Source organism: Psammomys obesus, unplaced genomic scaffold, assembly GCF_907164565.1.
Source record: "Psammomys obesus unplaced genomic scaffold, mPsaObe1.curated_primary_1811, whole genome shotgun sequence".
NCBI lineage: Eukaryota > Metazoa > Chordata > Mammalia > Rodentia > Muridae > Psammomys > Psammomys obesus.
Window position 1 is genome coordinate 111,483 of NW_026585698.1, and position 26,267 is coordinate 137,749.

The 26,267-nt window shown below is 48.8% G+C and overlaps 1 protein-coding gene across 2 annotated transcripts; it reads left to right on the forward strand.

Moving 5' to 3' along the window:
• On the forward strand, positions 1–26,118 carry Psap (prosaposin). Of its 2 annotated transcripts, none has more exons than XM_055598862.1 (14): positions 1–122; positions 13,673–13,806; positions 14,623–14,697; positions 15,798–15,923; positions 17,048–17,248; positions 17,562–17,705; positions 18,568–18,624; positions 21,664–21,795; positions 22,898–22,987; positions 23,169–23,430; positions 23,511–23,668; positions 23,897–23,977; positions 24,146–24,253; positions 25,149–26,118. In XM_055598862.1, the coding sequence occupies exons 1-14, from the start codon at positions 83–85 to the stop codon at positions 25,182–25,184; spliced, it is 1,644 nt and encodes a 547-aa protein (XP_055454837.1). In that variant the 5' UTR covers positions 1–82; the 3' UTR covers positions 25,185–26,118. The 2 variants fall into 2 exon arrangements, with proteins under 2 accessions (XP_055454837.1, XP_055454838.1); XM_055598863.1 differs by lacking the exon at positions 1–122 and adding an exon at positions 314–473.
• Positions 26,119–26,267: the final 149 nt, after the last annotated feature.

Consider the following 26,267-nt stretch of genomic DNA (forward strand, 5'->3'; position numbering starts at 1 on the left):
GCTGCGTCGGGGCTGGGGGTAGATTTATACCCGCCGGATCAGCTGACGGTCTGCATTGCAGCCTGCGGAGAGCAGCGTCGCGATGTACCTTCTCGCCCTCCTCGCCAGCCTTCTGGTCACCGGTGAGCGTTGAGGGGACCTCGGTGTGGTGGAGAGGGACGCCCTAGCGTCCCCTGAGTCCCCGGAACAGGGCAATCCGGCCTCGTGGACCTCGCCCTCAGCTCGATTTTTCGGGCGTGCTCTGCGCAGGCTCAGGCCGGGGCCAGTTCCAGAGGGGACGGTTGGGCGGTGGGGGAGGCGGCGTGTCCCGAGTGTGCAGGCCTTTATGCAAGGTCTTGCGGGTGGCCGCGCTTCTCCCTGGGGGTAGGGGAAGGTGGGTCTCGGTGACCCCTCCCGCCACCATGTTGTCCCTGTTTTGGGGCTTGTGATCAACAAGGCCTGAATCTCCATCCTGCGTGTCCCAGGCTGCACGGGTAAGGGAGTTGCAGGAAGCGCCTGTGTGTTTGTCCGGGTTGGAGGTTGCTGCGAGGGTTGTGATCTTGGTTTGTGTGTGAGCTCCTGAGCGTAGTAGGTCTTGGAGTTTGTGGCCCCCATTGCATTGAACCTCTTAATATTTTTGTTTGACCAGCATTTATTTTGTAGCGAATGTGAGAGCTGGGCAGAGAAATAGGTTTTTTTCTAAAATGATACGATCCATGATTGTTAAAAGCTCTGTAGGTTACCTAGGCGGCGAGCGCAGGGGATCCGCTGCATCATCCTGTTTCTGGGAGAGGCCACCGGGTTTGCTATGGTGGATCTTTCCTGGTAAGTCTTGCCTTAGTCTCATTTCAATCATCGTGAGGTACAGTGTGACTCGAGATTTTAATCCCCACAGAGAGGCACCTCCCAAGTCTGTCTTTTCAGGCCACAGCCCGCCAAAGGGAGCGAACATCTCTAGCTCCCAGATTCAGGGTCTGCTCATTGTAGGGGACCCCCAAGGCCCCTGTTAAGTATCCCAAAGTCACCTTAAACTGTTACGTAGGAGCCATGTTGGCCTTGAAGGAACTTGCTCTGCAGCTAATGACCTTGAACTCCTGATCCTCCTGCCTCCACTTTCTAAGTGAGGGAAATTACACGTGCTTAAAAGAAAAAAAAAGTTTGGATCAGGTTAGGGGAGTGAACACCTGTAATCTGAGCATGGAGGTAGGAGGATCTTAAATTTGAGGCCAGCCTGGGCTACAGGGAAAGTTTAAGGCTAGTCTGGACTATATATTGAGATTTTGTTGCAAGAACAATGAAAAATGCACTTGATCCTGTTGGCATTGAGTCATCCCTTGTGAGTTCTGACATCATCCAAGACAGACTTCTTTTTTTTCCCCTTTCTGTATTGTGTGGCATTGAACTTGGACCATAATACATGGTAGGTGATCACCCTTTTCCTGAGTCACACTACATCCCTTAACTGTTTCTTTGGAAAAAATATTTTTAATGCATATGGAGTTTATTTGACCAGAGTCTAGTTAACTGAGCACTGAGGTAGGTGGGAGGGTCCTATCATGCCCTTCGTCTAACCGCAGGCCTATAGCTTTATGCCAAGGTCACATTGATAGGAATGCTAGCTTGCCTTGACTAGTCCCAACCATTGAGTTAGTAAAGTCTGTGATATCTGCAGCCCATGTGTGCTCCCTGAGGCTCTTAAGGCCTATATGTTCAGTGTGGCAGTACTGTATTTCAGAGTGCTACTCAAACTCTGGAGAGATTTCATGGCTTGTGTTTTAATGATGTTCTGGGTGCTTAGCATGACCCAGGTCCGGTACAATCTTCACAAAGTGCCAGGAGTACAGACACTCGTTCTTGGCTGCTCTTCACCCATCCAGTCTTCCTGCCTTTCACACCTAGACAGAAAATAAAGACATGCTAAAAGAATCAAAGGTTATTTTTAAGGTTATCTTAACCTATTCATAAGAAATGAGGACAGGTGCCCGTACTCTCAGGTCATAGGCTGTTGATGGGGTGTCTCAAGGCTCGCTCCCTGCACATGCTCATTGGCAGGCTGTGGAGCTAACAGTACAGGTGGTGAAGGTGCTGAGGCCTGACCTCAGCTCCATCAGGCCTCACTGGGTAGAGGGGAGCTCCGAGTCTGGTAGGTTTTCCTTTGATCTCCAGAACACGGGTGCACATGTGCGCACATACACATCTTTAAAATAGATTTAAAAACCCACCCTGTACTGAGTATAATTTCTATGCATACACACATTAAAATACATATATTGAAAAAAAAAAAAGAACTGTGCTGAGTGAAGTTTCCATGCACAATCTCCAGAGTGGTGACATGGTGGCAGGATCCGAGCCTAACCATCGCCGACTCCATTCATGCTGTGTCTCCTCTGTTTGCAGGAAACCGCTTTGCTCACCCCAGCTTCAGGGAATCTTTAATGTCAGGACATGTAGTTGAGGGGATTGCTCCAGTGGGTGAGAGTTGGCAAGGTGGTGGCAAAGGCAGATGCACTCACCAAAGCTGACATGCCATGGCTGCTGCCATTTGGGCCGTAGCTAACCCGTGGCTAACATCTGTACACACTGAGGCAGTCTGTTCTCAGGGCTTTTTTTTTTTTTTTTTTTTAGGATAGGAGTTTGTGGCCTAGCCTGCTTAAGTTCTGAAAAGCAACAGGAACCCCCAGTTTCACCTGCTGATGATGCTGAGTAAATCCTGTTTAGCAAAAGGTAGTGCTTTAAAAAAAAAAAAAAAGACAGGTTCCTGCTTGTAGCGTAGAAGGCTGGCCTTGACTTAGTGTGCGGCTGTGCGGCACAGATTAGCCTTTAATGCAGTCCTCCAGTTTCACGTACAGGAGCATGAGCCACCGAGCCTAGCTCCTGTCAGTTTTGTTTTCTGGGTGTCTGTTTGTGTGGTGTGGGTATGCACGCCTCTCAAAGGCCAGAGAAAGCCGTCAGGCATACCCTGTCAGGTTATCTCCTGGGAGCTGGGAGCTGGGCTGGTAGCCAGGAAGTCCCAGTCCACCACCACTGTGCTGGATGAGGGTGTGCCACTCACAGTTTATGTGGGCGCTGGGGATCTGAACTCAGGCCCTGGGGCTTCTATAGCAAAACTACTGAGCCATCTCCCCAGCCCATCTTGTCAAGTTCTTGAACTATATTTGACAGGTTGTTTTGAAGTATGTTGGATTTGAGTTGGATGGAATTGTCTAGCTCTGAGAAGGAGAACCTAGCCTGTAATTTTTCTTTTGCATGCTTTTTATGATCCTGTGAACTCAAGGGCCTTACATGTGCCAGGCGAGCACCCTAGACTCTGAACCCTATGACTCCATTTTCTCTTGTGAAACTGGAACATCCAGGCTATTGGCAGGATCTGAAATGAACAGGAAGAGGAAGGGCAGGTTGTTGCTCTATAGGGTTGGGGATACTACCTAAGGAGAATACCTGGGAAGCCCCTAGGGGCAAGGCCTGCTGCTTGGATAATGGCAGGCTGTTTTGAAGCATGGTGACAGGCTTCTAGCAGGGTACTGGCTTCCAGCCCCTAAGCCTTGTTCTCCAGCTGGCCATCAAAAAGGAAGTTAGCGATTTCCCACCACCCCTGCTATTGAGGGTTGAAGTAAGGGCTTCTTACACATTAGGTGAAGTACAGGTGAGAGTGCCAGTTACGTTGACCGGCTTGCTTGGTTTTGGTACCAGGGATTGAATTCAGGACTTTGTACATGGTAAGCATCCAAATTCCTATTGCGCCCACCTCCTGATCAATTTCTGTTTTTATTTTTTTGAGACAAGTCTTACTCTCTGTTGTCTTGGAACTCACTTTGTAGATCAGGCTGATCATGAATTCACAGAGATCCACCTGCCTCTTGTCTCTTGAGTTCTGTGACTGAAGGAGTAAGGCTGTGAACTCAGTTCCTCCTTTTTTTGTCCTTGATTGCTGTGGTTCCCAGTGCTGAGGCTATCAGTGTGTACCTGTGTTCCTGTGCCTAGTTTCAAATTATGCTGTTTTATTTGGCTGTGGTACTGGTGATTAAAGCCAGGTCTTTCTGGATGCTAAGCCAAGCACTTTACTATGGAACTAGATTCCCAGCAACTTTCAACTTAAAAATGTGAATGTAGCTGGGCACGGTCTTTTGTTGTTTCAACACAGGCTTTCTCTGTGTAATGGTCCTGGCTGTCCAGGATTCATTTTGTAGACCAGGCTGGCCTTGAACTCACAGAGATCCACCTTCCTCTGCCTCTGCCTTGCTTCACTTGCCTGTCTAGTCCTTAGTCCCATTGGCTTTTAATCAGAAGTAATTGGGAGGCAGAGGCAGGTGAGTCTCCATGAATTTGAGGGCAGTTTGGTCTATGTAGAGTTCCGGGACAGCCACTCTGCATAGAGAGACCCTTTAATCCCAGCACTCAGGAGCAGAGGGGTCCATCCTGGTCTACGTTGTGAAACTATGTCTCAAAACCAAACCAGTGTTAAGTATAGTGGTTGGTGTGGAGACTTTGGCGTTAGTTACTTTATTATTCTCCCCCCCTTTCCCCCCGGAATATGTGCAGTCTCCCTGCCTCTGCCTCCCAAATGGGGATTTAGCGGTGTGCAGAGCCACGCCAGATTCAGAGTTAAGTAGTCCAGGTTGGGTATGAGACAGTGGAACAGAGTGTTTTCTAATAGCCAACACTGTGTGGCCTTAGGCCAGGCACTTAACCTCCTGATTTCTTCATATGCCAATTGGAGTCTTTGTTACTCCCTCACTACATCGCTCTGAGGGTTTAATGGATTAGCTTGGTGAAGTACTGTTTGCTGCGCACTGATAATCACTTTTTTCTTGTTGTCTCTGTTGTCCCACCAGCATAAGCATGGTGATCCTCTTCTGAGCTTGGCTTGGTGATTTCCTTGGTGTCTTTCGCTTTAAGGGATGTTGTAGATTAGCAACAAATTTAAGTGGCTTATTAAAAATGTGTGCTGTGCATAATTACAGAGTTAGGAAAACGAGTAGTTAGCCAGCCACGAAGAGGTAGCCCGAACCAGGTTTAACTACCAAACCAGCTTGTGTACCTCACAGGTGTTGTCCAGATTGGTCCTGAACTGTTGATAATCCTCCTCCCTCAGCAGGAGTCCTTCACTCCTGCTCTCTGATTTACAGAAGAGTTACATACAAAAAGGCAGTATGAGTTCCTGTAACCCTTCACCTACCTTCTGTTTGTGTGCACTGCGTTGATTTTGGTTTTGGCTTAAGCAACAGGAATTTATTTCTTATAAACAGGCAGGCTATTTGCTTCTCTCTGGAGGAATCTCTTCCTGGCTTGGCATTTACTTTATTATTACAAGGTAGGCTGGCGGGGGGGGGGGGGGGCAGGAGACACTGACTTACTGACCATATTGCAAACGCTGCAGAGGTTTTTACCAATTTCCCCAGTAGTCTAAATTCCCGTTCTAGTATTCCTGTCTAGTAGTCATGTCCCCTAGCTATTTAAAAGTGGTTATGGAGTGTGTGTGTGTGTGTGTGTGTGTGTGTGTGTGTGTGTGTGTGTGTCTGTCTGTCCAGGGGCAGTAGATGGGGGATGGCCAGTAGTGGGTGACTGATGTGCTGATAGTGCTAATAGTGCTAAAGAGGACCAGTGAGATGGCTCCGCAAGTAAAGGTGCTTGCCTCTAAATCTGGACTACCTAGGTTCCGTCCCTGGGGCTCACGTGCTGGAAGGAAGAGCAGTGAGCCCCTCAGGTTGTGCTTCGACTTCCACATGCATGCTGTGATGAGTGTGCGCGCATGCACACAAGTAAGGGGCTGGAGAGAGGGCTCTGCGGCTACGATCACTAGCTGCTTTTGGAGAGGACCCCATTTGATTGCCAGTCTCCACGTGGCAGCTCACAACTGGCTATAGTGCTAGTTCCTGGGAACTGGGTACCCTTTTTTTGGCCTCCACTGGCACTTCTGTTCTTTAAAACTGTAATTTAAAAGTAGTGTTAGATCTCATTATCTTCAGAGCTTGGGATTGAACTTAGGTTCACAGGTTAGATTGTTTGAGACAGGGTCTTGTGTAGTTATGTCTGGCCTAGAACCAATGGCAGTCCTCCTCCTGCTTTTCTGGTGTTGGAATTACAGCCATTTGTCACCATACCTGGTCTATCTGCTTCTCTGACTTGTCCTTCCTGGTAGTCCTAAGCAGTCAAGTCACCCTACTACAGAGCTATTCCCTGCTCTCTTATTTTTGACACAGGGTCTCAGTAAGTGTGGTAGGCTGGCTTCAAACCCTTGTCCTGTAGCCTTGGCAGGCTTTGAATATGTGATCTTGTGTCAGCCTCCTGAATAGCTGGGATTATAGGGCACTGTCCTCATTGCTGGATTCATCAAGTCAGGATTTGAATGAAGCGTTTCAAGTTCTGCCTTTCACATTAAGATATTGTTCCTGGGAATTGACAAATCCAGGGTGACTCTTTGGGCTTAGGTGAATTACTAGCTTTCACAGTTGTTTGTGGTCAGGCTGGAGGTCACCTGCTCTAGGGCCTGTGGGAGATCTTTCTGTAGGACCCAGGAAGCCAGGCAAATCTGAAAAAGGAACCAGCTATAGTTTGGGGAAGTGATTTTCCCCAAACTTGCAGAAAGTGGCAGTTCTCTCTGGTTCTCAGAGTTTGATTTGAGTGGGCAGTGCAAGGAGGGCCCTGAGCAAGCTTCAGTGATACATGAGAATGTCACCACGAAACCTGTCGCTGTGCATGCTAATAACAGAAAAGAACTAATTAATCCCAGGGAGGAAGGGTTTTCCCCTAGGGACCTCCTTGTGTGTAGAAGACTTCAGGGAGCCCTTGTTCCTGTGGGTTGTTGGTGTCAGCGTCACTGTCCCAGTGTGTGTGTTTTGCATGATTGTGGCTGCACGTGTTTCTGGGGATGGAGCCCAGGGTTTGTGCATGCCAGGCAAGTGCTTTACCACTGAGCCGTGTCCTCTCCAAACCTTGACACCTGGCTGGTGTTATTTTAACACGCAGCTACTTCTGTGTTCAGTCTGTTGGGCCACATGACAGATGACTTAAGGAAAAAGCCATAAGTTTGGTTTTGTGAAGAGCTTGCGGTATTCTTACCCGTCTTTGAGGTCTCTGGGACCTGCGTTTAAGACTGCCCCTTGAACAGCTGCTGGGCTGGGTTTACAGCCAGAATATCCAGCTCTTCCCACGGTGGCTCAAGTACTTTGAGCTCAAGGAAAGTTGGGTTAGTCCTCTTGACAGCAGTAGGAGAGCCGAGCAACCAGCTTAAATGCTAGGCTGTCCTAGCAGCCTGCCTTAACTTAGGCCATAAGAGGAGAGTTGAAATGTTAGGTTTCAGTTTTTAAACCAAGGAAGCCCACAGTGACATTTGTAGGTGACATGCTTGTATCTGAGACCTTCACTGTGAGCAGTCACACAGACCAAGTTCAGATCACAGCATTCTCCCCTTGGTCGGGTCATCTACAGTAATGCCAGTACCAGGGCTGCATGGCCTGAGTTGTAAGGGTCTATGCTGTTGGGTGGGACTGACTGATTGACTCGATTTCTCGTCCTGCAACTTCCTGAGCCAGCAGTGGAGCACTGTCATGGAGGCTGAATTGTGCCAAGGCTCTAGAACCATGCTGCTGTGCCTCTGGCCCTTGCCTGTACCTTCTCACCTGGCTGGAACGTGGGCTGTCCTTCAGGCCAGGATGTGCTCGGGGCCAAGGCATATTGCAGTCTTATCTAAGTGTATGAAAGTTCATCTCCTGATGTGTGGCCACCTGATGTGTGGCCATTTAAAGGAAGAACCTTGTTGGGATCATTTTCTTTTGAGTTGGGATCTCACAAAGCCAGGATGGGCTACACACAGTTCAAGTTCTGTAAGACTGTAGGAGATGACAAGTACGCCATGGCAGTACCGGCATCTGGAAGCACGGCTGCGTGGAGAGACTGGCACTTTTGTGTATTAGTTTCCCTGACAGGTGTCTGCAAGTGGGACTGAGGGCAACACTGCCTCTCCTGTTTCTAGGCAACTTGACTGTTGCCATGGTTATGCATTTCATTCCCCAGGCAGCAGCTCCAGTAAGCTGTGGAATGCAGTTGCTCTGGAGGCTGAACACTTTCTCTTACTAAATTCAAGCGGTATTAGCACAGTTACATAAAATTATTAAAGGAAGGGCACAGGGATGGTCCAAATATAGAGGCTGTTGATCAAATGGCAGGTAGGTGTGTGTTCTAGGCAGGGTGGATAGGCAAGCCTTATATATGATACTGACTTGTTTGGAGATACTCTGGCGGACAAAGTGGTTGATTAGGCATGCACATGAGTGAGGTTTAACTTTGACTGCAAAAACCAGAGATCTAGAATTAGAACTGCTGAAGTCCTATAGAACCGTCTAACACAGTCACTTGGGAGCCTGTCGGTCTAGCTTTGGCTGTCCTGTAGAACACCTCTGAGATAGAAACTCTGCATCACATTTTCTGTTCTTGAGGTCTGGCTCTTTTTTCCTTCATAGTCCAAGATTGCTGATGACGTTCTCTAGCCATTGTATCTAAACTGCATGTAAGGCATAATGGCCTCTCATGAACAGACCCTGTTGCAGAGGCGATTGCAATGTATAGTCTTTCATTGGGCATCAGTGTGCTGGGAATGGCTTGTCTTCTGTACAGAATAGTAGCTGCTTAACCAGTTGAAAGGCTTATTCTATTTTAAAAAGTAACCTGAGGAAAAACAGTTTTATGCTAAAATGTATATACTAGAACATGAGCCCCTCTTCTTGGCTTCCCCTCCAGGGCCACAGTTTACATTTGTCCACATAAACTTCAGAGCTTTCCAGGTACCGGGGGCCCTCATGCTTTCTAATTTCATCTTCACAGAGGTCCAGAGATGGTTTCTATTTTTGCAGATGATTAGCACATTGTCAGGGTTAGTATACAACTAAGCAGGGCTTCCAACCAGCTTGGTCCCAGGCTGTAGTCCTTGCCCTTCCAGAGAAGAAGCTTCTATAGTTTGGGGAGGTGATGAGTTGCTGGACTGGGATGTTGGCCTAGCAGGCGTGAGGACCAGAGTTTGATCCCTAGAACCCACAAGCCACGAACAGTGGTGTCTGATCTTAACACTGGGGAGGTGGGCCTTTCTGGTCAGACATGGTAACATTGTAAACTGTGAATCCAGGTCCTAGTGAGAGTCTGTCTCAAGATGCATGGTCCTGAATGACACTCAAGATTGAACTCTGCACACACGCACACACACATGCATGCACATGTGACAGGCAAACAGACACATGTGCACAAATAAAGGGCAAGTTCCAGGTGTGTTCTGAACAATGAGGTAATCAGTGGTGTCTACCGCCCGGTGTTAGGGGTCACAGTGCATTGCGATTGCAATGTTTGTTTGCTCCTTGCTGGGCCCCTCTCATTCTGACTTGTTCCAAACTTTAGTCTCTAGAGAAAACAGAAGTGTTTTCTGGGCTCCGGAGATGTCCCATGCTCATTCCCCTTGTACTCTTGGGACTTGGTCAGTGGCTTAGGGTCTCTGAGGTTGTTGTGTTACGGCTGTCCAGGTATCTGTGCTTCCATGTCTCTGAAATAAATGTCCCGTTCTAATCAGGAATGTGCGTCACCAGGGTCACCAGGAGGTCGTGCTGCTGCCTCAGCTGCACATGACACAGGCACTCACTGCGCTGTGGCGTGACGGCACACATTTTACAAGTAATCAGGTAATGCCGATCCCTTGAAGCAGGTACTAGTAATACCCTCGTGTGCAGACTTAAGAGGCCAAGATCTCCGGGGCATGTGGCTGGAAGTGTGTACCACCTAAATAGGTGCACGGCCACTCAACTGCAGCCAGGCACAGTCCCTGAGAGATCAAGTGGGGGTGGTTGTGGCGAGCTCAGGCAGCTGGAGTGTTTGTTTGTGATCAGATCATCTTGATTCTTCACAGTCCCCTGGCATCAGAAGCTTTGGTCTTAAGGATGCACAAACAAGCTTAGAAGAGCATAGCTTGCTTAAGGCTGTTTGGATAGCAAGCAGCAGAGCTAGACTAGGAGGCAGGTCCTGTCTCCTGGGCCCGTCTAATTAGACATTACTCAGTAGTGGTGTTGGGTCTAAAGTCTCAGTCAGAAGCTTTAAATCTTTCAAGTTGTCTCAAGAGTGCCTGGACCACACAGGGCTCTGTGAGCAGTTCTTGCCTCCCAGCCTTCTGTTTTATTTGTGTATGTATAGGGGTGGGGTAGGGGTTGGGTGCAGTTAGGCACACATGTGCTCTAGTGTGAGTGTAGAGGTCAGAGGTCAGATGGACAGAGGTTCTGTCCATCTACTATATGGGTTCCAGGTATCTTACTCAGGTTTCCACCTTACCCATTGTGCATCCTGCTTATTCATTTTGTTTTGGAGACAGTACCAGCTGGCTTCCATAATCCTGCTTCAGCCCCCCAAATACTGAGCTTTTAGGTGTAAACCACCACACCTAACTTCTATGAACATTTAAAAAACAATAACACTTATTGGTTTATGTGTAGATAACATTCCACAGTGTGCAAGCTGTGAGAGTCAGCACCATCTGCTTCATGAGGGTTCAACTTCCGTCATCGGGCTTGGCAGGAACCATCTTTACCTGCTGAGCCATCTCACCAGCTCTCTGGGGTGTTTTGAGTTTAACAGGTGGGGCTGCCATCAAACCCAGACTCCTGTCAGCCATTCTTACTGCAATAACTTCTGTTGATTCCCTAGTTTTATTTTGGGTTATTTTATTATTACATTATTTGCTGGGACTGAGAATTGAACCTGGTTCCCACATGTGCTAGGAAAGCTGTTCGTTGAGCTGTGTCAACCTTTTAAGCCATTTTTTTTTTGTTGGTCTGAGACAGGGTCTCACTATGGCCCTGGCTAGCCAAGAGCCACCTGCCATTGCCTCCCTTCCTGGTGCTGGTATTAAAGTTGTGTAGTCACCACTCCCAGCCTTGGTTTTGTGTTTTTGAGATAAGGTTCTATGACTACTAGGCTGGCTTTGCACTCACTATGAAACCCAGGCTAGCCCCAATTTATAGTAGGCCTTCCTCAGTTGGGGTTACAGGCATGTATAACCATTGTTATTTAGACAGGATTTCAGTTGCTTGTCATGGAACTAACTCTCTCTCTCTCCCTCCCTCCCTCCCTTCCTTCCCTTTCTCGTGCGCTCTCTCTCTCTGTCTTCTGTCTCTTGCTGTATGTGTGTGTGTGCACGCGCGCGTATGCGTATGCACGCTCAAGGCTCGTCAAGCTGGCCTTCAACTCAGAGGCCTTTGTGAGCCTCACAAGTGCTAGGATTAAAGCTAAAGCCGGGAATGGTGGCATACCTTCTCATCTCAGCACGAGGGAGGCTGAAGCAGGAGGATTTGAGTTTCAGGCTGGCCTGTGCTATATATGGAGGCCTTGTCTCAGAAGACTAAAGGCAGGTGTGGAGGAAAGACAACAGTCCCCCTCCTTCTCCCTCCCCCAAGGAAATCCTTTGCGGCCTGGGCTTTGATTGCTGTGCCAGGTCCTTGACTTGAAATACAGGGTTTAACTTGTGCATGCTGAGTGCTGTTCCTGTCTGTAAGGACATGAATAACAGCAGGTTCAATCAGATCTCGCTAGGAGCTCAGGCAAACATTCTAAGAACTTTCTTAGAAGTAGCTAACCAATAGCCTCAGAAGGAAGCTGGTTTTAAGGACTGAGTGTGGAGGATGAGAATGGAGACCAAAACTTTGCCTGAGTATATAATTTGGGAAATACTGGCCAAAAAGTGTTGGGGGGTAATTTTTGGAGAACTATTTGTTTTTATGTTTGATACTCTGTGGGTAGGTGTATGTGACTGGGTGCCTGTGGAGGGAAGAGTCCCATTTCCCTGGAGCTGGAGTTACAGGTATTAATTCAGGTCCTGTGCAGGAGCAGGGTGTGCTCTCACCCACTGAGCCATCTCTGCAGCCCTGGGTAATAATTATACTGAAAAAACCCCAGGATTGGGTGTCAGCGCCCAGCAAGGCACCCCACCCTTTCCACGGTGTGTCCCTGTTGTATTAAAGATGGCTCTCTGCTTTAAGTTGCTCAGTGCTCTGGGGTCTAGAAACAGCCAGACGAGCTTCTGCCACAGGCAGGACAGGTTCCTCACCTATTTGAAAACCACCATGTGTGTCAGATTTTTTTTTTCCCCTGCTAGGATTCCCTAGCGATCCCACTTGGATTGCCTTTACTCACTGAGTCAAATCGTCACCCCGCCCCCATTATTTTCCTTTTGAGATATGAGTCTCAGAGCTCAGTTAGACCATTGTCCTTCTTCAGCCTCCCTTGTGCGGGGTTTACAGGCGTGCCTCCCAGGGGGGTGCTCTGCCATCTGTGTTTCTCTTTTTCACTTCTGCAACCCTGGTCTCGATAAAACAGATGTGCACCTGCTTATGTGCCCTCAGATCCCTGGGCACTGCTGCGGCGTTGCCCATAGGATGGCCCCCTTTCTCAGTCAGGTCGTTGGATGCTGTGCTGGGGGAGCAAATAAGATGCTAAGTTCGTTACCTGCGTCTGTGTCAGTGTTACTTTCAGACTCAGTCACCTGGCCAAAACAGACTGAACATGGCTTCTGTGTCAAGTTCCTAGAGGGCAAAACCAGAGGGTCTGCCTGTGGCTTGGGCTTGTGGTAGTAGTCGGTGTTCCCAGAAACCCGGTGGGGGAAATGTTGGCGGTCAGCCATCCTGCCCTCTTGGTCTGCTGGTGTTTGAGCTTGCCAGCCTCTGGCTCCCCATGTGCCTGCCACTGTGCAGTCCTTTACCCAGAGACCCATTTGGCACCTTTTTTCCTCACTGGGGGAAGTACCTGGCAAAGGTGTTTTAACAACAGCAACAAAACTTAGCTTATGCTGGCCTGGAACCCAAGGCAGGCCTCAGGCTTAGGTCCAAGAAACCTTTGCTATATGACACCCTTCCACCAGTTTTCACCCTTGGTTGGCCTCTGGGCAGTTGAGTTTGGGAACGAGATGTATTTATGGTTTGGTGTGTGTGTGTGTTGGCAGGGAAGGCTGGAGTGTGGGCAGAAGGTTTGTTGTTCATGTCTGGTATCTGAGAAGGTATAGGCTGTCAGGCGGGTGAGCTGGCTCAGACTCCTTTGGGAATCTATCTCAGTGGAGCTTGTGAACTCCTCAGTAGAACCATGTCATTCATTCCCTTAGTCTGTAGGAAGAGTCTGCTCATGGATCGGTGTGTGAGCTGTATGCATGTTGGCTGAATGTAGGCATGTGACTCACTGGGTGTCCAAGTGAAATAGTGACTGAGGGTGTGGGTTTCTCTTGTTTGACTTGAGCTAGGTGTCTCCAGCTTTCAGCAGAGGCTGTTTAACGCCCTCTGACTGCTGGAGTAGGTCCTCATGTATCCCATTTTCTTGTGTCTGATAAGTCTGTTTTTTGTTGTTGTTTTGAGATAGCATATGACCATGTAGCCCAGGTTGGTGTGAGACCCACGACCCCTGCCTCATCTCCTGCATGCCGTGCTGGAATTGTTATAATCAGATTTTGAGGATTCAAAACGGTTTATGATTGCTAGACAGGACAAATGTATCCTGTCAGTCTGTGGCTTAAGAAAGGCTCTCTACGAGGTCAGCCATTCCATGATGCAGTTTACACTTCTTGGGCTAGTGAGCACCAAGTATCCACATAGGCAGCAGGCAGGGCCAGGCCTTAGCTCTGTGGACTTCTGTACTGGGCTTGTTGGAAAGGAGTCCCTCCTTACCCTCTTTCTCCCTTTAGCTCTGAGCAGCCCTGTCCAAGACCCGAAGAAATGCTCTGGAGGATCTGCAGTGCTGTGCAGAGATGTGAAGACAGCAGTGGACTGCGGTGCCCTGAAGCACTGCCAGCAGCTGGTCTGGAGCAAGCCCACCGCGGTGAGTGCACCCGCCAACATCTGCAGAGCGTTTTGTCACACTCTCCTTGGGGACACTGGAGACAGGACCTGCTCAGGTTGTCCCCAGCTCACCTCAGAAATGGAGAGTCAGAGTCCAGTCCCGTAGGGCCCTTGTCTCTTGGTGGCCCCACACTCTCCTGTGGCCCTTCCTTCCGGGTCTACCCGACACCCCAGACGCAGGGCTGGTAGGTTGTGATACAAGCACCCAGGCATACCAAGTCTTTGTCACTCATCCCAGGAAGCTCAGGCTATGAATACTCACTGTTCCTCGTTGCTTAACCAGGCCGACCATTGACTGAACCTCGAGACTGCTGTAGCCATACTATTTTGTTTCTAGCTGTTCTGCCTTTTTGGATGATGGTGGTGATGAACGGAGCACTTTAATGTGGTGCTCAGCGAAGTGGAGGAGGTGCACATCTGTGCATCTCGAGATTAAGCACAGAATGGCAGGGCGGTCCTAGACACGGGTAGGGCGGGCTGAGTGGAGTGCGCCTTCTAAACTCCAGGGCCTGATAACCTACTTTTAGCAAGAGAAGAAAATTTGATTAAAAGGTGCCTAACCACTCATTATCTTGTGGCTAGGACGTTCTTATCTGGGTTCTCATTTGCTTCCAGTCACTGTTTTGAGTATTACTGCCTCTTATCAAGTTTTGCGTGCTTTGAGTGAGGACTGTGGAATGTTCTGTATCTGCAGCTTGGTGGTGATTAGAATAGCATCTTGCAGGGGTGGGGGAGGGGTTGACATGGTGTGAACTGTTCAGACATACAGAACTTCTGTCATGCTCTTTCCTCTTAGAAATCCCTTCCATGTGACATATGCAAAATGGTTGTCACTGAAGCTGGGAACTTGCTGAAGAAAAATGACACTCAGGTAAGTTACTGTGGAGGAGGGTGGGTGTGGGCTACGGGTGGAAGGTGGAGGCTGGGTGTGGGTCTGGATGTCCAGAGAGGAGTGCCGTTGGCCAAGGAGTGGCAAACACTGATATATCATGCCTTTCAGGACATACTAAAATCTGACAGAACATGTTTGGTTTGTTCCTAAAGATTTTATTTTTAACTTTTAGAGATTTTTAAAATTCATTTTTCTTTTAATATTTTGTTCTCCAAGACAGGGTTTCTCTGTGCAGCCCTGGCTGTCCTGGCCTTGAACTTAGTGAGATCCCATCTCACCTGCCTCTGCCTTCTAGGTGCTTGGGGTAAAGGTGTGCACCACTCTGCCCGGCCTTATTTTTCTGTTATGAGTATGAATAGCTTGCTGGAATGTGTGTATTTGTACCATCTATGTGCCTGTGCACAGAGATCAAAAGAGGGCATGGAATCCCCTGGAACTGCTGCTGCAGATGCTCGTGAGCTACCGTAGGGGTGCTGAGAACTGAACTCAGGTCCGCTGCAAGAGCAGCCAGTGCTTTTAACCTTTGAGCTGTCTCCCCTCGCCTCCCCCCGCCCCCCGCCGAAGCAGCGTGTTCCTAGGTGTAGAACTCTACGTAAGGTAGGCTGTTTTCAAACTCAGTTCTGACTCTGCCTCCTGAGTGCTAAGATTCAAGGCTCTAGTACCTGCTGTTTTGTTGAGGCAGAGTTTTACTAGGTAGCCCAGGCTTTCCTTGAACTTGCTGTCTTGAGTACTGGAGGCATCAATTTTGTGTGTGTACTCGTGGTATGTGGGTTTACTCATCTGTGTTTGGGCACGTGGAGGCCAAGGTCAGTTCTTTGGGTGTCTGCGTCTCTCTTCACTCGATTCACTGCACAGGCTCTCGTCATTTCGGCTAGTCTGTCTGGCCAGTCACCTGCTGGGATGTGCCTTTCACATACACATACGTGTTCCCCACTTCCCCTGCACTAGGGTTTGAGGGGAACTTTGCCAGCCCTGGCTTTTATGTTTGTGGATGCCGAGGACCCAAACTCAGCCCTTCTTGATTGTTGCTGGGGTCACTGATGAAAGCACCTTTTTCCTTGTGTTGTGTCCTTTTACAGGAGGAGATCCTTCATTACCTGGAGAAGACCTGTGAGTGGATTCATGAGTCCAGCCTGTCCGCTTCATGCAAGGAAGTGGTTGACTCTTACCTGCCTGTTATCCTGGACATGATTAAGGGGGAGATGGTAGGTGATGGAGGAGGGCCCTTTAAGGTACTTCTAGGGCCCAGAGCACAGGGTCTGAAAGGGAAAGTGGGTTCATGGCTTTGGGTTTCTCCTGCAGCTCTTCTTTTTAGGGCTCCTTGCATGGAGTAGCTGTGGCACAGTGAGTTTCCTGTCTGTGATTTGCTAGGGCCAGGGTGCCTTGAGTTGGACTCCTGCATCCTGTTGATAATAGAAATCGGTATTCTTACAGGCCTTTATTTCTAGAGCAAACACATAGCTTCATCTCTGTGAATGTAGAAGTCAGGACTAATCCTGAGGATCTCGTGAGGGTTCAGCTACTAGGATGCTCATTTGCCATTCAAGTGTACACTGTGTCAAAACTAGAGTCAAACTAGGTACCAGAAGCCAGGAGTCAGCAGTGAGCTAGGAGCTAGTTCTGTGGAATTTGAAAGGCCTTCAAGGAAGGAGGCTTCCTGAAGGCAGCCAGTGGGGTTAAGAGGGCGAAAGGTGAAACCAAGGTTTTGTGAGGAAGGTGGGCATTTGACACACAAAGCCGTCTGTGTCCCATGGCAAGAATAGAACACTACAGCATTTCTAAGAGGTGTGGTGGGGACAGATGCACATTGTATTTGGAAGGTGGCCATACTCATGGAAGGGGAATATAGGAGCCTGGAGGTCGGGGAAGGTCTGAGAAGTTAGTAATGGAGTCTTTTTGCTAAAATGGCCATGCAAGGAAGCAGGTTGAATGGGAGAGAATTCGATAAGAACTGAAGATCTTCCTGAGGTGGTCATGCATATGGGTCATGATAAGAGAAGAGGATTTGTGAGCCAAGTGAAAGGTGTTTGTTTTAAATTGGTGGGTTATGTTAGCTTGAAGCTTCTGAGTAAAGTATGGCCATGATTCAGTCTCTCTCAGTGCCTCATTTTCCTTTAAGGAAGAGCTGATTGTAAGCAGCAGTGACATTTGGGGGCCTGGGAGGCCTGTGCAGGTAGGCGCTTGGGTTGTAACTTTACTGTTCTTCCTAGGTAGACCGAGTAGTGTAGTGTTTGTTTTTTTAATGGACATGAGAGAGGGGCTGACTGGATGATGGCAGGCCTCTCTTGCCCTGTGGGGAGGGCTTTCAGCTGTGTCTTCTCCTTTGCAGAGCAACCCTGGAGAAGTGTGCTCCTCGCTGAACCTGTGTCAGTCCCTTCAGAAGTACTTGGCAGAGCAAAACCACCAGAAACAGCTGGAGTCCAACAAGATCCCGGAGGTGGACATGGCCAGTGTGGTAGCCCCCTTCATGGCCAACATCCCTCTCCTGCTGTACCCTCAGGATCACCCTCACAGCCAGCCCCAGGCTAAGGTTAGCTGAAGGCAGGTGGAGCCAGGGTGAGCGCAGCAGGGGCTTCACACTCACCGCTGAATAGAATTTCATTCTGTTCTTTGACTCTGTAGTCTCTAAAAGATTTTAAATACTTAAAATGCCTACCCCCTACTGAAGCACAGGCTCTCCTTTCAGGCCACGCCCACTACCAGCTTCATGCCGTGCTGTTAGGAGATTGAAGGGCCTGAAGGTTAAAAGCCTGGCTCCCAGGAGCTGTTGAGCCTGTCATTTCTGGTGTGGCATCTCCAGAGAGGCTGCACTCTCACAGGAGCTTGCTGCTGTTCTTCTGTAGGCCAGTGAGGATGTCTGCCAGGACTGTGTGAAGCTGATAACTGACATCCAGAATGCTGTGAGGACCAACACTACCTTTGTTCAGAGCTTGGTGGAGCATGTCAAGGAGGAGTGTGACCGCCTGGGGCCCGGCATGGCTGACATGGTGAGCCCCTAGCCCCGTGCTTTGGATAATGTTCTGGGCTGGGGTGGCAGCAAGCTGTGACCATCCGGTGGCTCTGAGAAGGGCGCTTCAAGTGCCCCTTTCCCCAGCTGCTTTTAGTGGGGTATAGGTAGATTTTAGTTACTTTAATGTGTACTAGAGGAGAATCACTTTAGTAAAGCTGTTTTTATTTCCTTTGCTATTGCTATGTATTAGAAACACTCGATGTATGCCAAAGCGCATATAAGATTGCCAGAGGACAACCTCTGGGAGTCGATTGTGGGTTCTCAGAGATAAAATTCAGTGTCAGGCTTAATGGCATCACCTCTACCCACTAAATTGTCTTGCCAGCCTGTTTTTAAAGAATAGCTGTGGTCTGTGAATTAGGCTCTCAGTTCTGTTTTCCCCTAGAAGTGGGTCACCTGATGAGCAACTTGAAGGACAATCTGGGTCTCAGTACTCTCTTAGTGCCCTGAGAGCCTCTGAGTGGCTTTGGAAGCTTCCTAAGTGTTTTCCAACTATATTCTCTAGCTTATTAATAATGGTTGCTCTGTGACCTTGGGTCATTTGGGTTATCAGATACTGAGGGCTCCCAGATTTCTTATTCTGACATCTCTATAATTTTTTAATAGGGTATAGAATACCCAAATTACTGTATTATCTTAGTAAATCTTGAAGAGACGTGTCTATTCTGGGAATTTTTTATTTTTTATTTATTTATTTTTTTTTCTGCGAGAGCAGCTCTCTGGTCCAGGTTGGCCTCAGCCTCTGGTTGCTGGGATTATAGGCCTGTCTGTGCCCATTTGTAAATCACCAGTTGACACTATTGAAATGCCAGTAATGAACTTGTCCTTTCTCTCTGCAGTGCAAGAGCTACGTTAACCAGTACTCTGGGGTTGCCGTCCAGATGTTGATGCACATGGTACGTGCCCAGAGACCTCTGCTTAGCGTGTGCATTGGCTGACTTCACGCTTTAGGATCCTCCTTTTCCACTTGGGCCTAAGTACACTCTCAAGCAGACTCTCACCTCATCCTAGCCCATCCTCCTGCTAGCAAAGTCTTCCTTAGCTGATGTGATCCTTGGCTGCCCTGACAGCTGTCCTGGTAGCCTGGGTCTGCTAGTCTTGTGCATGTGTGAGCTGGCCATCAGATTGCTATTTGTGCCTGAATGCTGGGATCTGTAGGAGCATCATGCCACTAAGTCAGGGTGGGAGAATTCAAGGACAGCTGTGTTCTGGTTCAGGAGGGAAGGAGTACTGCCTGGCAGAGCTGGCTCTGTGTCCAGGGAAGCAGGATTAGCTGGAGTTGCTGCTCAATTCCCTAGCTCCTAAATTGGCATCAGATAATGTCCAAGGGTTGGGGTAAGGGCTTGTTCCTGTGAGATATGGAAAACATGGGGTCTGGGGGAGACAGCTGACTATTGATCAGTGTTGGCTTGTAAGACCGCAGGGAGCAGGTGCTGAGGCTCCGCAGATTGTGAGTCCTCTTTCATGCTTGGACATAGGCACCTTCCTGTGTTGTGTGCGCTTACCACTCATCTTGGACTTACCTGCTCCCTAAGCAGTTCCTCTGGTTGGGTGGCTTGTTCGGGTTCATTGCTCACGACCTGAACAGTAAAAACATCTAAAGGCAGCTTATAATGACCTCCATGGTAAAGATGCCCTTTGATGTGAAGTGGCCTGGTGAAAGGTAACTTCCGGGTAACTAAAGTCATTTTATTAAAGTGTTGAGGAAGTTGTTTTGAAAGAGGTTTTTCTGTATCAAATCATTTGAAAACATACCAGTGAAATAATTTCATATGCTATTTTAGTTTAATTTGCTTTTTCCTCCAAAAAATATTTTTTTTTAATAGGAGAAATCTATTTCACTTGCCTTTTCCCCTAAATATATTGGTCTCATTTTGTAGTTCTTGCTGTCCTGAGATCTGCCTGGGTTTACTTTACTTCCCGAGTTCTGGGACTAATGGTGTACATCACCATGCCCACCTGGTCATTACCCTTACATGTGGCTACATACTTCACCAAAATGTGGTCAGGACACCATTTATATGACCTTTGCGGGTAGGGTACACTTTGGAATGGTAGCATCCATCCCTGTTTGTCACTTAGGATAACAGTCTGGAGTTCCTAACCCAAACCCATATACCCACCTTGCAGGCTGGCATCTGGCCTGAGGTTGTGGAGGTGTTACATGTAGCCCTCGGAAAGGCCATGTGATTAGCTCCAGGAATGGAGACCCCTCCCAAGGATGGTTTGACCAGCTGTATAGCATGGCCTATCCCTTGAGGGCTGCACTAGCTTCCTAGGCCCCATACTTACCTTACTGTCAGGGTGTTACCCTTAGATTTCATGACATCCCTATGCCTAACTGCTTGATTGTTTTAATTTTTCTTAACCGTTGTGTCCTTTCCTTTCTCTTATTTTCACCTTCGATTTCCTGTTTTTTTGTTCAACAGAATAAGGTATGTGAAGAGAACTCGCTTATGGTAGTGGTCTGCTGCTTCTAGTTGTTGGCTCTTCTCTCGCTTTTTTTTTTTTTTTTTTCTTGGTCTGGCATGGTGAGCTCTGACAGGGTCTATGGAAGGTCTCCCCACACTAGGTATCCTTTCCCTAAGTTCATCCCCCCTTTTGGAGGGCCAGAAGGTGAAGCTGGCAGAGCCTGTGCTTAGGTCGGCATACAACACACATTCCTCTCACCATGGTGATGATGGTGGTGCCTCTGCTTCCCTCAGTGAAGGCCCAGCCCTGACAACACCTTGTGCCTTTCATAGTAGGTAGCATTGCATGACTTAGTGCTGTCTTCCTAACCCCAGAAATGCTTCTGCATGAACAAACTAGATGCAGACAGTGGCCTGGCCTACTAGACAGAGATTAGTGATTTCTGAATTGAGGCTTCAGCCTCACCAGGTGACATGTTGCTGAGCCATTGCCCTTTTGGATCTGTTCTGAATGTTGCCTTCAGAGGATTTGAGTTCTAGATCCTGGTAGGCATTTTGAATCACATAGGAAAAGACTTAAGTTGAAATGCCTGAATTTTCATTTATGCTGCCTGGGAGAGACAGGCCCCTGAATCTTGGCACCTTCCCCTCCTGCCAAAACAAAAACAAACAGACAAAAACCTTTGGTAATTTCAGTCTCATTCTGACCTCTATCTCCCAATCTTAAGATATGTTAATAAAGACAGGGAATTTGGGACACATGGCCGTAGTTCTCCAGCCTCAATTGTACAGGTGGACCATGGCCATGATCTTGTTCTCAGTATCCCTGCTTCCATGCTGGGCTCACAGCTGAGGGCTAGTTGCAGTTGGTTTACATAATACACGTAATACACAGGTGGATGGGCTTGCTCTTGGCTTTTGTGGTGTGACAGTCAGAATATTCACACTTGGTTCCCTGTGGCTTGGTGTCTAGATGATGAGAGAGGAGCTGTTTGAAGCCCTTGGGACTAGAAATGCCTCATCAGTTTGGGTCCCGGGCTCTCACATGTACTGTGTATAGTTGTGAATATCAAGTATGGCTTTTAGGAAAAGCCAGCATTTCTTCCCCTTATTGTATCATTTTAAATGGTGCTGTCACTGAAGTGTGAGTCGGCGGGGGTGGGGGGGGGCATTTGATGTCAATTCTGATACATTGTGCTTTCTGTGAGATGATGGGAACCTTATAGTTACCATACAGAGAGCTTATCTCTGACAGTGAGCTGAAAGACATATGTAACCTGGCCTAGGGGTACAAAAAGTACTAGAAGACTATCCTGTGGTGGCTCTGATAGCAGTAGTCAGGCATTTCCTCTAGATAGAACTCTTCTTTAATTGGAGTCCTGTGGATTGCATCTGAGAGTTCAGCCAGCCGGAGTGGGAGGAGTCAGCTTTATGCTAGAACCTTAGCACCCTGACCTGGTATCTAATGAGGGGGTTGAAGGGTAGCAAGCACAGGCTGTCTGACAGTGGCTGTGCTTTCTTCAGCAACCTAAGGAAATTTGTGCACTGTTTGGCTTCTGTGATGAGGTCAAGAAGGTGCCAATGAAGACTCTGGTCCCCGCCAATGTGGCCATCAAGAACATCCTCCCTGCCCTGGAACTGATGGAGCCCCGTGAGGTAATTGTCCCTGTTCTCTGCTGCCTAGGCCTGATCACTCTGTCCTTCCACCCTGTCACGTCCTCTTCGTTCCTTGCCTGGCTTCTAAATGAATTTGGACTTGAGACCTGGAGTTCCAAGTGCCTATATGTAGATCCCAGCCCTAGACCTTTGGGAAACTCCTGTTCTACAGCCAACTGGTAGAGGGCCTGGCTCCACGTGTGCTTTTTGGGTCCTGTCCCTCAGAGCCACATCACAAATTAGAGGTTCCCAAACACGTGCCGAAGTGGGGACAGCAGCCTCATTGGGCCTGTGTGTATGTACATAGGCAATACTGTGTCCTTAGAATCCTTCTTTGGCCGGGGTATGTTGTTCCATCCCATAATGCATCTGCATTGAATATGGTTGTGGGTCAGGTAGTATTCTGGTATGCCCTGTGTCCCTGCCTGCTCATGACCTAATGGCGTCACACAAAAAGCATATGCACATTCTTCTTTTTCAAGAACGTCCATGGCATTTGGCCTAGCTGTCTCCTTTTCCATTACCTGGACACACTTCTGGTTCTAGAACACTCATGGTGTCTGGCTTAGCTATCCTCTGTACCATCGCCTGGCTATGCTCCTTTGGTTCTAGAACACCCATAGTATCTTGCCTACCTGTTGCCTGTTCTGTCTCCTTTATTTTCAGTGTGTAGCAACAGGAAAGGACAAAGCATCCGATGGAATAACGGAATTGTCTGGGTACCACTCTCTTCTCCCACTCTAGTTCATGAGAGAAGGCAGAGTCATTAGAATTAAAGATTCCAATCTTTGGGGTACACTGAATTCTAAGGGCCTGTTAGATAGCAGAGATGGAAGATGGCAGACACACGGGTTCCCTGCCAGCACTGTATTAGCAGAGCTGGATTCTGAGCAGCAGTTTCAGGTGGCAATGAGATTTCAGGACTGACTTTAAACAGGCAGGTACCAGATTTGTTCTACACTGCCATCTGCCTCTCCCACATGAACACAGGATGGTAAAGTGATGAAATGTCCAGGGGACAGCTGTTCCAGGCAGGAAAGGACAGCCTGTACTTCCTGAAGTGGGTGCACTAGGATGAACACTCTCCTCTTGCCCTTCACAGAAGGATCTGATGCAAAATGCGATTTTGTGCCGGGCTTGTCAGTTTCTGATGCAGAAGGTGTCTGAACTGGTTGCCAACAATGGCACTGAGGTATGCAGGCTCTTGCGTGGGAGGTCTGCTCTGTACTCCAGAGTCATGAGGTGCCCGTGGGATGTCATCTGGCAGATGCACACCCTAGTGCCCAGTGGGAGGTTTCCGGGGAGGGACCTAGCACTGCACTCTTGACTAGTTCCCTGGTGGGTCTATGATACAATCCTTTCGCCTGTTTCAGGAACTATTAATTAAAGGTTTGCGCAACGCATGCTCGCTGCTCCCCCCTCCTGATTCAACCAAGTGCCAGGAGGTGGTAGAGACATACGGCCCTTCCCTGCTGGATATCCTTCTGCACGAGGTGAGCCCAGACTTGCTGTGTAGTGCATTCCTCCTCTGCTCTGGTAGCCCTGATTCGTCGGAGACACTTGAGCAGCCTGCATTACCCCTTGTACCTGCACTGCCAAAAGAGACCGAGCTGCCCAAACAGTCTGCATTGCGCGGTAAGTCCAATGGGGAAGGGCCTGTTCTCAGGTTAAGGAGGACCTTGCCAATATTGAGGCCTACATTTTCTTTTCTGTAGCACATGTGCCTCCTCAGAAGAATGGTGGGTTCTGTGAGGTGTGCAAGAAACTGGTCGGCTATTTGGAACACAACCTGGAGAAAAACAGCACGAAGGAAGAGATACTGGCTGCACTTGAAAAGGGCTGCAGCTTTCTGCCCGACCCCTACCAGAAGCAGGTATGGGCATGGCTGGCTACTGCTAATGTCCAGTACACGCGTGCAGGGGGATCCTCTGTGCTGTAGTCTTGAGGCTGAGAGGCAGCACATGGAGCTGAGGAAGGAAAAGGACCTAGGCTAGTGGGATCAGCCTCTGGATCCTGAGTTCTGAAATGGCACGGTCTCTGGTATAATGTCTAGCTGTGTGGACACAACCAAGACTGTAACCCACGTCTGTTTCCTTGGCAGTGTGATGAGTTTGTTGCTGAGTATGAGCCCTTGCTAGTGGAAGTCCTTGTGGAAGTGATGGATCCTTCCTTTGTGTGCTCGGTAAGCCTCGCCAGATGCCTGGGCCTTGCACCAGCATGGATATGGTCTAAGTGGGTTGGGGTCGGGGAACTCTGTCAGATGCTGGAAATGGTTCAGTCTCATCAATAAAGGGGTTTGGCAGGGTGGCTTATTTTCATTTTTTTGTTTCGTTTTGTTTTTGTCATACAGAGAATTGGAGCTTGCCCTTCTGCGTATAAGCTGTTGCTGGGAACTGAGAAGTGTGTCTGGGGCCCTAGCTATTGGTGTCAGAACATGGAGACGGCGGCCCGCTGCAATGTGAGTGTCCTAGACCGCCTTCTACAGAGAGGATTGCCTCATGGAAAGGGAAGAGCCATAGCCCTAACTGCGCTTTTGTCGAGGGTTGCTAATGTGGGTGCATACTGACCTGTGGGATATGTGGAAGTCAGAGGAGAATTTTGTGGAACTGGCTCTCTTCTCCCACTCCTGAACTCAGTGCATTATTAAGCTTCCATGGCATGGCCTCTTCTTACCCATTGTGCCATCTCGGTGTCCCCTAGTATTTTCTTTCTTATTGATCGTGTGTGAAAATACACGATCACTAGGGATCCCAAACCTGTGGGACCCATGGCCCATGCCTCCGCACAAGTCCTCAGGGTTCCCCATGGGTTTCCTGGCTGAGGCCCATTTTGAGCCTTGACTCAAGGGTGTAACCAACACTGTTTTGAGCAGCCCTAGGGGCTAGACTTGTTTACACTAGTAGGGTATTGGACCTGGATTCTGGTAAGTAATGCTTCCACTACCTTTGCTCTCTCTCCGTGGTTCCATGTCAGGGAGATGAGTCAGCCTGGGCCACTGCTGGGCTAGCTGTACTGTTATACCCTATGGGTAGCATGTGGGCTTGAAGCTGCCCCTTTTGAGCCCTTGTTAATTGCCTTGCTACTGCTGGATGAGATTTTTGGTTGAACAGCAGGACATACCCGGGGACCCGCTGACAGTGGTTGAAGGGGTCCCGCTGTACCAGTCCTCTTACAGGACAGCAATGGGCTATGCCTCTCTGGTTCTGGCCACAGGTCCTCTTTTGCTACTGTCCTAGGTTCTTAGCATCTGTGACTTGTGTGAAGCTAGGCCACATTTTGCAGTGATGCTGATGTGCAGGTGAACCAAGAATATTTGTCCTGTGCAGCCTAACCGCCTTCTTTTCTTCTCGCAGGCTGTCGACCATTGCAAACGCCATGTGTGGAACTAGTTTTCAAGCTAGCAGAAGATGCCTACTTGTGCGTCTAGGGTAGCACACAGATCTATTTGACTTCATAATAAGTAGGAACGCCCCCCCCCCTTTTTTTTTTTTTTTGGTCTATCTCCCATCTCTCCCCTTTACTAGAGCATTGCTGTCTAGTGTCATGTCTAGCCACTTCAGAGTCCCCTTTCTATTGGAAGGATGAGGACATTTAGGCATCAGCTCCCCAGTTGCCCTTTCACCCACCTGCTGGAGGGGGGTGGTGAGCCAGAGGGCAGAGGCATTTTCTGAGGCCTGACTTGGTGTGTGGGAGGTATGGTGGGGGGGTATCTATGACCATGTCCTACCTTAAGGGAGCTGCCCACCCTCCTATGGTACCAAGGAGTTTGCTTTGAATGATTAGAAGCACAGAATTGTCAGGCCTTTAGAATGATGGAGTTGCCATTGTCACAGCACAGAGATTCAGAAGCACCTGCTTGGGCCCTTGCTATCCATAGGCTACTCTTCCGCTCTGCTTTCCTGTCTTCCTATCTGCCTTGTTGGGGGTTCTGTGGGGTGGGGTAGGGAGGGGAGGGGGAACTTCTGAATGTAACTTGCCCGTGCCGTGTGGTGCTCTTGTGGTCCTGGCCTTTCGTATGTGAAACGTGTGAACCGCGGTCTCTGCCTGGCTGTGGGGCCCCTGCATGCCCCTTTCCTACCTTGTAGCTCTTCCTGTTGAATTGCCCTTTCACCGCATCATTGGAGGAAGTGCCTGCCTATCAGTGGGTGATGAGCCAAGGGGTCTCTGTGTACAGGAACTGCACGGAATCTTGGATGGCTGAAGCTTCCTGTGCCTTCAGTTGCCAGGAGACAGCCAGCAGGATGGGCACGTGCAGTTACATGGACCTACTGATTTTGTTTTGCACTAAAGTTTCTGTGACTGAATAAAGTTCTGTTAATCAGGTCTGGGCTTGTTTTTTTTTTTTTTTTTTTTGACACCTCAGCTAGAAGAGAATGGGTTTTGAGTCTACTGCCCCTTCAGCTCCTGGCCGCTCCTTCTAGCCAAGAGGCCACTCCCATCCCCCAGGACCTTATACGCCACCACCAGTCGGT